The 10306-nt window shown below is 44.1% G+C and overlaps 2 protein-coding genes and 1 long non-coding RNA gene across 4 annotated transcripts; 1 reads left to right on the top strand and 2 right to left on the bottom strand.

Annotated features, from left to right (window-relative positions):
• Positions 1-1329: 1329 nt before the first annotated feature.
• Positions 1330-3457, top strand: LOC131884882 (uncharacterized). Its single transcript, XR_009373759.1, has 2 exons — positions 1330-2327; positions 2807-3457. It is a non-coding gene; the product is annotated as an uncharacterized LOC131884882 (long non-coding RNA).
• LOC131884881 (isoaspartyl peptidase/L-asparaginase-like) lies at positions 2710-4819 on the bottom strand. Its single transcript, XM_059232777.1, has 4 exons — positions 4498-4819; positions 4166-4414; positions 3184-3426; positions 2710-3123 (listed from the first exon to the last, which is right to left on the bottom strand). Exons 1-4 carry the CDS (start codon positions 4768-4770, stop codon positions 2803-2805), a joined length of 1086 nt encoding a protein of 361 aa, XP_059088760.1. The 5' UTR covers positions 4771-4819; the 3' UTR covers positions 2710-2802.
• Positions 4820-4854: 35 nt separating this feature from the next.
• On the bottom strand, positions 4855-9054 carry LOC131884880 (mRNA (2'-O-methyladenosine-N(6)-)-methyltransferase-like). 2 transcript variants are annotated; one of them, XM_059232775.1, is made up of 9 exons: positions 8130-9054; positions 7843-8065; positions 7420-7772; positions 7206-7347; positions 6955-7130; positions 6386-6657; positions 6040-6309; positions 5607-5967; positions 4855-5066 (listed from the first exon to the last, which is right to left on the bottom strand). In XM_059232775.1, the coding sequence occupies exons 1-9, from the start codon at positions 8718-8720 to the stop codon at positions 4872-4874; spliced, it is 2583 nt and encodes an 860-aa protein (XP_059088758.1). In that variant the 5' UTR covers positions 8721-9054; the 3' UTR covers positions 4855-4871. The 2 variants fall into 2 exon arrangements, with proteins under 2 accessions (XP_059088758.1, XP_059088759.1); XM_059232776.1 differs by having other exon boundaries at positions 4855-5967; positions 8130-9052.
• Between the last annotated feature and the right edge of the window lie 1252 nt (positions 9055-10306).

Here is a 10306-nt window from a genome sequence, read left to right as displayed (position 1 = left end):
GGCATTTTGCATGTCAAACAATGACAATTGAGAAAAAGAGGCTGACATCACTCTAAGATTCTGCTTGAGAGGAAAAAAATGTGCTGTAGAACACGATTCAATGCAAAACGGGTAATTGATAGACCGAAAGAGTCATCGAATCTGACAAGTCATGATCGCCATACGTTGGAGGGGCAGAAACACTTTCCAAAAATGCAAAAAGATTGGATTGCAATAATATTGCGGCTGCATGGACTAAGTAACTTCACTTGCCAACGTTATTTATTATGTCTAGGCATCGAATACAGGAGCATAGAAGTTCAAGCCATTTGTAAAACACCATGTCATCAAGTGACTTGTGCACAAATAATGTTCGCAGTCTCTTCTTGTTTTAGCCAGAGCTAAATCAGTGTCCCCCAATACGTTGCTGCAGCTTGCATTTATGCTTAAGCCAGACATAAGTAGCGATTCCGTAAAAGGCGAATGACTCTCGTTTTAAATTGAACTTGATTGAAATCTCCCTATTTAACTTGATGAAATTGAAAAGAATATGTGGTCACATCTTTAAGACGAGTCAATTTGGCCCATCGACCATAATCGATCATCAATCAATAGAATGGAAAAAGATTGTCCAGGGATAAGGAGATCTTCCTCTTCCATTTGGCCTGAAGAACTTAAACACATGTCCTGTAATCCAGTTTATCGCATGGTTTGAGGCATCCAGTCAAGAATGTGTTCCAACTTTGCAAAAGTGTTCGTTGTCCTTTGACCAAACAAGTACAAACGTCTTCAACATTACGGACATGCCATAAAGCATACGAGTAACTTACACAATCACAAAACATGGCCAACGATGATCATCCTTATGGCATTGGACAATCAATATTTTTCATTACATGTAGAACTTCATATCATCATTAAGGGTGTGAACAATTGGCAAATAAGATTTTAGGCCACAAAACGTGTTGATTTGCTACTAGTCCACTTTTTCTAATTTATTTGTCACATTTTAGAAAAATTAGGCAAACTTGAGAAAGTTGTTCAGATTCATCAGTTATTTTGAGTTTCAGATCACTAAACTTCTAGTGTCAAGCTCGTTTTTGCTTCAAGGCATAATAAAAAAGAAGAAAAATGGAATCAAACAGAAATAAGTCAATTCACATAATCCTTACCTTTTGCACTACTTAGCATATGTCATCCTGATATTCAAAGATGTTTTGGCATGATGCAATTTTGTTAATGGGATATTCAAGGCAAATAGCATTCAAGTGAACTACATTTCACTAATTTAAAACTGGTCCACGAACATTACAAGATCAACCAAATTTGTTTATTTTTCTAATATGCATAAGCGTTTCGAGACTTGAACATTTAAATTGCCTGATTTATTTCTCGCTTTTGGGTTTTATTTACCAAATTATTTGCCACTTTTGTCTTTTTGTCAATTGTTTTGCAAGCTTTGGGTTTATTAGCTTTTAGTTATCTCTCATAAGTTTATTTTTGGTTATCTTAGTTACTTTATTTGCAGTTTTTGGAACTTAAAAGGCTTCTTCTATTTGCCAGAAATATGCCCCCCTAGACATCATTAATTCGAAGCCCGTAGAACATGACAGGGTCCAGAAGTACGATTAAGTTTCTGAGCTAGCCCGACAACCGAGGCGATATCTAGTAATCAAATCACTCTCTGATGCAAATCTTTCAACGTGAAATTTGATTCCTAAGTGTTGTTAAAGAGGATTGACCTTCATCCGGTGGACTATGAAGATGAGCGGCCCTCAGGTCAAGTTCTCCTCCTTGACCGATCCAGTACAATTGAATGAAAAAAGGAGCAATTCTACATTATCTTTTCCTGTCCACTCATGAAAACCGATCCAAGGTGAGATCTTTTTTTCAGCCCAAGGTGGAAGAAGAGTCGACGATGGATAAACGTTCTGAATGTTTGACCGTGCAACAATCGTCGTCAGGGCGGTCTTGGGGGGACATCACAACTAGAAATACTGGTCATGGAGGCATTTTACAACCTAATGTACGTAAGTACGACTCGGTTCATGGCAGGAAATCCCCAATAGTACAGGACTTGTGGAGCTGATGCCCACTATATTGTATCGGTGGGTACTCGTACGCATCAAGCGTCCCTTCGCTCCGTTGCTTCGTCTGTTCAGAGCTCGGATCGTCCATCTTTCCACGGACGCTCCGAACGACTCATCTTCTTTTCACCCTTATTGTTGCTGAGAATGCGTCGTCCCTGTCGTCCTACTAGCATCGTTCTCCTCGATTGGTGACCTCAGGCAATATTGACATCAAGAAATAATCCATTCCAAACACAAGGTCATTTCAGCTTTTACTGGGTATACGGACACTTGTGAAAAATAGCATTTACTTTTGAAAACCAGCTGTCTGGTTGGGAATCTTGGCCGTGCGAGGGTTCGCATCCACTCAATAAGCAAGTTCAGATTCAAATTCAAAGTGACACGTTGACTAAATGCAACAATCTAAAGGTCAGGCCTATTTGTAGTTCTTCACATTCCATTACAATCCAATCCTTTCTAGACGATGAGGCCTAGAACAAATGCAATTTCGATGGAAGCTATTGTCTTCCTGTACTCGGACCTCAAAAGCTCAAACCAAACTAGGTATGATTAACAGGAATGTGAGACGTGGATTTAATCCTTGAACGATTGTACCTGCACCCAAGTTTTATGGATGCATTAAGCAAAGATGAGCTAAGGCTAGCGGTCACTTCTTTTATTGGTCAAAGGATAAGTGAGCGCCATCGATCGATCGCTTTGATGAGCCAGAACTAACATTGAGCCCGTCCTGGTTTTAGATATCTTCCACGAAATCTTCCCCTCTGTTCACACCATAATGAAGCTCCCCGTTCCGACCATAGGCCCATGACATCTGGTTGCTGTTCCATCCGATGCCCAAATTACCGGCTCCGTCGATTGCAATCACTCCACCATCTCCACCCACCCGTTGGGCCATATAATCCAAAGTCTCTGTGATGGCATCATTGGGGGAAAGGCCAGTCTTCTCCACCAAATAACTCACACGTCTCGCCACACCCACTTTCATAAAGGATTCTCCCACACCCGTTCCCGAGACTCCAACAGAATCGTTATCGGCAAACACGCCATGTCCAATCTGAATTTAAAGCCGACATTTTGGAACACATCAAGCAAAGACATTTCAAATTTTTCTTACACCGGGAGTGTCCCCAACACGACCAGGCAGTTTTCCAGTCAAACCACCGGTACTTGTTCCGGCGGCAATGTTTCCATCGGCATCAATGGCCACAGCTCCAACCGTGCTCTTTTGGTTTTTCCATTTGTCCATGGTTTCGATTTGATTCATGGTCTTGTATTCACCGGAGGTGGATTTAGTCATGTTGTGATCTGCTAGCCATTGTAACCAATATTCGTATTGATGTAGTGTGATGAAATAGTCCTAGATACGTAGAATGAACATTCAAAATTTGGACTTGTTTCCTCAGTCATCGTTTTTCCTAGAACATGTGTCAGCATGGAGGAACGAAATGCCGTTTTTTACTCGGAAATTCGCGCCAGTTCTTTTAAGCTCCAATTTTAGACCAGCAGATGGGCGTTCGATTGATAATATTGGGGAGGACCCATCTTCACACTCGCTCCACATTGTGAGACAAAAAAGGTTCACAAGAGCTTCCGGAAGTGGGTGAGACGATCGTCCACGTGGTGTGATGATTAGAGGGCGGATTTGAAAGTTAATGCTGGATTTTCATCCAGCAACAATGATTGGCAAAAATGAGCCCCTTCCAGATATTTGAAAAGGAATCTATTACTAAATGTGAATCCCTTTCAAAATAAACCTTCAGATATGATTTTTCCAAACCATCTAATGCACCGTCTTCAACCTATAAAGTTGGAGATTTCTTTCTAGTACTTCCCACACTTCCCAACCCTTTATGACCGAGTGTATGAGCGATAATGACCAGATGAAATTGTTGGGGGACTCATGTGCAAAGGTTTTTTGAAGCACTTGAAGTACCCTGCTCCAAGGATTACTTCGAAGCTTTCATGCTCAAAAACCATGGCCGTAAGTCAATTTGCCAGTAGTATCCAAAACCAGTTCCTCCACGGATGCATATGTTTATAGAGGGATGATTTCCATATTTTACGAAAGCATTCGTGCTGCAAAAGTGCCTTTTTACCTCATCTTCCGTTTCACATCCTTGATCAACGGCCCAGTTGGAAGCAGAATCTCCGGCCAATTGAACGTGAGGGGTTTGTTCAAGAACCTTTCTTGCAGCCACAATTGGGTTTCGAATCCCGGAGACAGAGGCCACTGAGCCAGCCGCCAAATCGCTACCTCGCATTATAGACGCATCCGTCTCAATGTGGCCAGGCTGGGTCAACGCCGCACCTTTTCCAGCATTGAAAGCAGGATTGTCTTCCAAAACCTTAACGCAACAAACTGTTTCTATAAGTCTCAATCTTTCAGACCAACGCAACTTTTATTGGGATTAGTTTTGAGCCTCCCCACCTTAATGGTTTCCATAACGGCATCCATGACTGACCCGCCATCCATGAGCACTTGATAGCCCTGACGAACGGCTGCCTTGGTTCCATTGAATTTACGGATTACCATGTCTTCATCGATGTCTCCTGCTCCCCCGTGAACTAAGATCGTAGGCATGAGCGCCTGCCGATGAATTCGTGGTCCATGTCCGGTTGAGAATGCTGCCGAGATCGATATCCAGCAAGCCAAAAACAAGCTAATGGTTCGTACGTTTGACAATTTCAAACTCAACATCATCACTTGGGGAGCTGAGTTGTGTGAATGATAATGATTGTAATCGATTTGAGCTTCAGTAAAACAACAATCGGACAAAACCCCAGGTGCTTCAGTGACTATGTTTATTCATTCAATATATACTTTGTGTCACGTGTCCATGAGATTAAGTTACCTTCAGAGATAAAATATCTAAACAAAACGCAATTGCTATTACGATTGTAACAATGAGGAGGAGGTGAAGGAGGAGGAGGAGGTTGATGTTGTCGGTTGTGGTGTGGTGAATAATGGATCATTAAAGATTTTAAGGAGTTCTTAACCTATTTCAGGATACAAGAGACATATAATACGTCAGTACTCGTAAAAAGTGGTGGATAAAACGGATTCTACTTGGCGTAGATTGAAAATGTGCTTTTGTCTGTTGAAATTTTATTGTTATAAGGTACAGGGCCGAAGGAGGGACGATGCTAATTTAGCGGGCGATAAAATTTTAAATACTCTAAAACACATCAGAACGTTGGTAGGTGGTTCCGTATCTCTATTCAAGCACAAGCTGCTTTCTAGAAACAGATATTGACTGATATTTCCAAAGGGAAGAGTAAAAGCTCCAGAAAACACACCCATACATCTCCAAAAGAGAGACGGGCACACATGTCTATTGTCTGCTCTACGCTACGAGAGCCAAGTTAAGTCATATCTTTGCTCAAGTTTTGTCATGAATAAATTTTTTGTACTTCCTAATGAAAGGTCATGAATTTGAGTGCCACTGGGCAGTTTTTTCTGCCATTTTACTTCAATTAACTCATGATCGAACTGGAGCTACCAGGGGCATTATTACTGAGGCTATTTCCACTTATCACCTCTTTGGGACCGTGGTAATGATTTTCACCGCCGTTGCCGCTAGCTCCTATCCCAACGCCGACAATTCCATGGTTATTACTTCCACTACTTGATGATCCACTTGGTCCAGTTGGGGTAATGACGTGATGAGGATGAGCGGGAGATCCAGTGAGAGCAGAGTTGGGGGGAGTCTGTGGACCTGTTTGAGGTCTTGATGGAGACAAAATTTGAGCCTTATCTCGTTCTCGCTCTCGCCCAGGTCTGAAGGATTCCAGGAGCTGTTCCACTCTGTCCTCAGTAGGACCCCACCTTTGATATCCTGCATCGTTTTGCAGCCACACAATGAGAGTGCCGTTGATAGAACGAATATTAATATCGGTCCTATAAATGTGAATAAGATAAAATTACCATCTTCTTCACCATAACTCAAGCATTCTCCTTTTCCCCACTTACTTAGGAAGCGTATGCTGGAAACCATGTCTGTAGTCGTGTTCCAACGGTGGAACTACCACTTGTTTCCTTTTCCACCTTGATCCCTCTAGCTTGAGCAATGCCTCTGGAGCGGGCTCTCGCCATTCCGGCAAGAACACAATGAAAGATAGAGGCTCGTGGGATTCATCTAACAGACGCTCAAAATGGGATACCATGGCGTCAATCAACTCCTCACAGAAGGGAGGGTTAGCCTCAAATGATCCACAAAGAGGTTTAAACTCGAGAATTGGTCTGAATGTAGCGTGAATGTGAACGACTCAGCTCGAGGTGCTGAAATAAGCTAAATAAATAATGTTTGTTCACTTACCCTCTCGAGCCAAAGTACGAATCAATGTCGGGAAAGGCTGAGCAATATTGGCGGAAATAACAATTGAGAGGAGACCCAAAACACTCAAACGCCACCCCAAACTGCCTATGGAGACACTCAAATACTGAAACTGGTAAGGCACCCTGATTCTGGGCTCCTTCGCCGGGTGCAGTTCCAAAGTAGCCATTGTAACGCTTCAGAAGCATCCAAACACGCGTTAAGAAGAATTCAAATTTCCGATCATCCGCACACCCATATCGATAGAGTTGTTCCTGAAAGAAGAAAGTTTACCTTGACATAAGTAGGACAAACGATTTTATACAAGACTGTATACTAAACTCAATACAGTGGAAAACCATTGGTAATTTTTTATACCAAGAATAGTTTACACCAATTTTGGATAAAAGTCGAATGAAACCCTTTCAATTTCCGGCCAAGAAAACATGCAAAAACGATGTTTCAAAGACTTCATTGAGGTCAAGAAATAAACGTTGACTCTCACAGCTACGCAACAAAGAAATCGAGAACCCTGGATTTAATTTGAATGAACATTAAAAGAGCAAACTTACCAACTTTTGAAAATAGGTAATGTTCAGCCTCATAACTTCGCCTTTGAAACGCAGTTGAGTGAACTCTTTATCTTGGAAGAACTCCACAATCGGCAAACGTGGGCAAGGCAAAGCGAACTGAATGGGATAACACCAAACTTTTCTTTGATGTGGAACTTGGGTTTTGGCGTTGTGCTCTGAAAGGTTTCATCACAAATACAAACAGAAGTGAGTGGTTTGGCGTTTGAAATTCGTAAGAAAGCTACGTTTACCTAAAATGTTCGCTTCTTTGAGCACCTCCTGACTCCGCTCTTGTACTTTTTGGGCGTAATCACACGATAAAGTATACATCTTTCGACAGATTCCCTCGACGGAATTCTTGGCTGCATCAGTGATGTGGGGCTGGCACTGAGTCTATGAATAGAATTATGTGGATTTCTTCGTCAACATGTGCTCCGAATTGGCTTATGGTATACAGTTACTTACTTTAAGATGTGTCAAACGCTCCTGAAAGTCGTCGTAGTTGGCACCTACTGTACGGCGCAACCAATTGAACGTATCTTCTACATTCCATTTGACAATTTTTCGGCTTTCGGAAGAGGCACTCCGAACTTCCATCATCGTCTTGGCCGCTTCACAGTACTTCGAAAGCTGTTTCCGCGCTTCGCCTGTAAACTTTGGTTTGACCAATTTCATGGGAATATCGTTCATGATCTCGCGATACATGGACATTGAGATCTCCGGAAAACAATACGAAGGTAACACAGGATCAGCCCCTTGGTCAATGACCTTGCGTTCAAGCAGCCATCGATTAAAACTCTCCTTAGGGGCGTCGATGCCTGGAAAAAATAACCATCCGAAAATTTGCAACTCATGTGTTCGGTTGAATGAACTGCTTTAACGTCCTACCCTCGCGCGAATGGCACATTTCTTGGAAACTCTGGCGTAGTTTCATGACGTAAGAAAAGCGCAAGAGCTCTACATCCGGGTGCGGGTGAGGCAACATGGTCGGCTTCTTTTCAAATAAGATGACGTTGGTCGGAAGCTCTAAGTCCCAAGGACCGGCTACGATAAACTTCTTGGCCGAGGCCGGTCCCATTTCCTCCGAAGGCCGGCGTTTCAGTCCATGGGGCTAAAATCAATTATAATTCAACAATCTGGCCCATACCATTAAGAATGCTTCACAAACAACTCACTGGTACACTAGGCGAGGCCCCAGGCGGTGGTCCATGCACGTGGCCAACGGGCGGGCCATTTTGATTGATGCCAAGTGGGTCGGAGTTCCTTTGAAACGGAGGTCCCGGACTCATTCCGGGTGAGTGAGGGCCCGACAAGGGTGAGTGATGGCCGGGCGGGGCATGACCCAAGGGCGGCAAATCCCATAATGTTTCGCCCGAGTTCCGGTTGAAGAAATACGGCCGGTTCTCGCGCTTGGACCAATATTTTCGCCAACCTTGGTGCAGCAACTCCGGCGGGAGGTCCGTTTCAAAGGCTAACGGGGGTGGCCCCCCGGGAGGACCGGTCGGTGTGTGAGGCACCGGATTAGGACCGGGCATGGATCCCGGGGTACCGGGCGTGCCCGGCGCCATGGGCAAATGGGCGTGCGGTCCGGGCATTTTTAACGGGACCATATTTGGACTGCGCTGGCCATCTTCCGCCCCACCCCCATCTCCCGCATGACGCGGATGGAGTCGATGATGAGGATGAGGGTGATGGTGATTGTTATTATGGGCCAAGACCGACGGGCCCGTGGGTTCGCCGCCTCCTCCGCCGGCGGGACTGGCCATGCTCAGACCACGGCTGACTCGACTCACTCGTCAATGCCCAACGCGTTCCAGCCACTACTTAAGGGCCAGAGGCGGGCTGTTCCAACGAGACGGAGGTCGAAGGCGGGCCGCCAGATGTGACCATTGTGCTACACACCCACCCACCAACGAGACAGAAAGGGTGGTGGACGGGCAGGACGTGATCCGGAGCGCTAACCTCAACGGCGATTCGTTTGTTGACGAACCAGGGATTGATGATGATGATGATGTTGATCAAGCCGACGACCACGACAATGATGATGATGATGATGATGATGCTGATGTTGATAATAACAATGCCTTCCGTCAGAGCTCCTCTTGCAGCAGTACACACACACACCACTTGACTCCTCAGCCAATCAGCCCACGGACGCACATATTTCCCAACTAGGCTGCTTTGGCTTGCCACTTCAGTCCAGCCAGCCCTTGGCTGCCCTCTTCTTGAGCGTCGATGCGTTCAGGGCAGAATACAGTCCCTGCCGATGCCGCCTCTTTCTTTCACTCTCGCCTGCCCCTCCCTTGATCTAGCAGGGCTAAGAAGGTGACTCGGGAAAGGACTGGCCTGGTCTTGTCAAATTCGGTCACTGTCGATGATCTCTCTTTTCGTCATTGACGCTCTTCTGCTAGGCTTCTTTATCTTCCTCCCGATCCCCCCCCCCGAAGCTGAAGCGGCTGGGCATATAGCACAAACGGGTATTTGGGCTGGGACACGTAGCTTCAACGGTGGCCAATGCCAATGTCTTCCTTTTTGAGCGGGGAAATGGCTGGGAATTTTTGGAAAGACTAAGGCCAAGGCTTCGCATGCCAAGATAACGAAGGCTAGGGATTCTGCCACGTTTCTGCGTCATATTGATCTGATTAATTGAAAGGTAATAAATAGACGAATTATAATCTTTCATTTTAATAGTACTGGGGATTACATTCCCTGTAGCGGTTAGAAAAGCCCGTGAAAAACCAAACCAAAAAAAAAAAAAAGATTATTATTTTTTACAGTGAAGGGTTGAGCCTTTGGCAATCGACCCCTTGTTTTGGCTTAATTAGCATCTGCGTTGCCGCGGACTAAAATTTTGACCGGTTAATCTAGATTGGAGATGGTGGAACCTAAAACTATCGTGGAACAGCCGTTTTCCTGCTAGCATTGTCAGTGCCGGAAGCTATTCCTATCTAACTTTCACAAGACTTAAAAAGTGGCAGATATTAAATGCCAAATTTGGCGCCTTTTCGGACAACATTGGTATTAATTTCTGAGAATCAAATTCATAAAAAAGATTAAGCGAGCCAATGAAAGCCAACCAATGAAAGCATTCGTTTTTTTGTGAATTTTCCAGTTTTTCTTGAATTATTTACCTATTTAGGCGAGTCAGAGTTTCCCGGCCTGTGTCGCAGGATTACGAATTAGATGTCTCAGAATGACTGTAAAATCTATGCAAGAAAAAGTCCTCACTGGCTAGATTGTCATTATTTCTGTTCGGAAGTGTCTTACTTTACTTGACAATTTTTAATTAAATATAATCCAAAATGCAAAGGAGTTTTCCAGCTGGTGTCATCAATTTTCGAAGCTACCACCC

The sequence above is a fragment of the Tigriopus californicus genome, chromosome 8, assembly GCF_007210705.1.
Source record: "Tigriopus californicus strain San Diego chromosome 8, Tcal_SD_v2.1, whole genome shotgun sequence".
NCBI classification, from domain to species: domain Eukaryota; kingdom Metazoa; phylum Arthropoda; class Copepoda; order Harpacticoida; family Harpacticidae; genus Tigriopus; species Tigriopus californicus.
The sequence above is the reverse complement of the archived record's forward strand: the minus strand, read 5'-3'. Positions and strand labels throughout refer to the sequence as shown.

Coding starts and splice junctions, on each gene's coding strand:
- LOC131884881 (XM_059232777.1), bottom strand. CDS start 4,770: ATGATGTTGAGTTTGAAATTGTCAAACGTACGAACCATTAGCTTGTTT. Junction 3,427..4,165: donor GATGTGAAACGGAAGATGAG/GTAAAAAGGCAC, acceptor CTACGTATCTAG/GACTATTTCATCACACTACA. Junction 3,124..3,183: donor GTGTTGGGGACACTCCCGGT/GTAAGAAAAATT, acceptor CTTTAAATTCAG/ATTGGACATGGCGTGTTTGC.
- LOC131884880 (XM_059232775.1), bottom strand. CDS start 8,720: ATGGCCAGTCCCGCCGGCGGAGGAGGCGGCGAACCCACGGGCCCGTCG. Junction 7,348..7,419: donor AGCGTTTGACACATCTTAAA/GTAAGTAACTGT, acceptor TTCTATTCATAG/ACTCAGTGCCAGCCCCACAT. Junction 7,131..7,205: donor CAAAGAAGCGAACATTTTAG/GTAAACGTAGCT, acceptor GAAACCTTTCAG/AGCACAACGCCAAAACCCAA.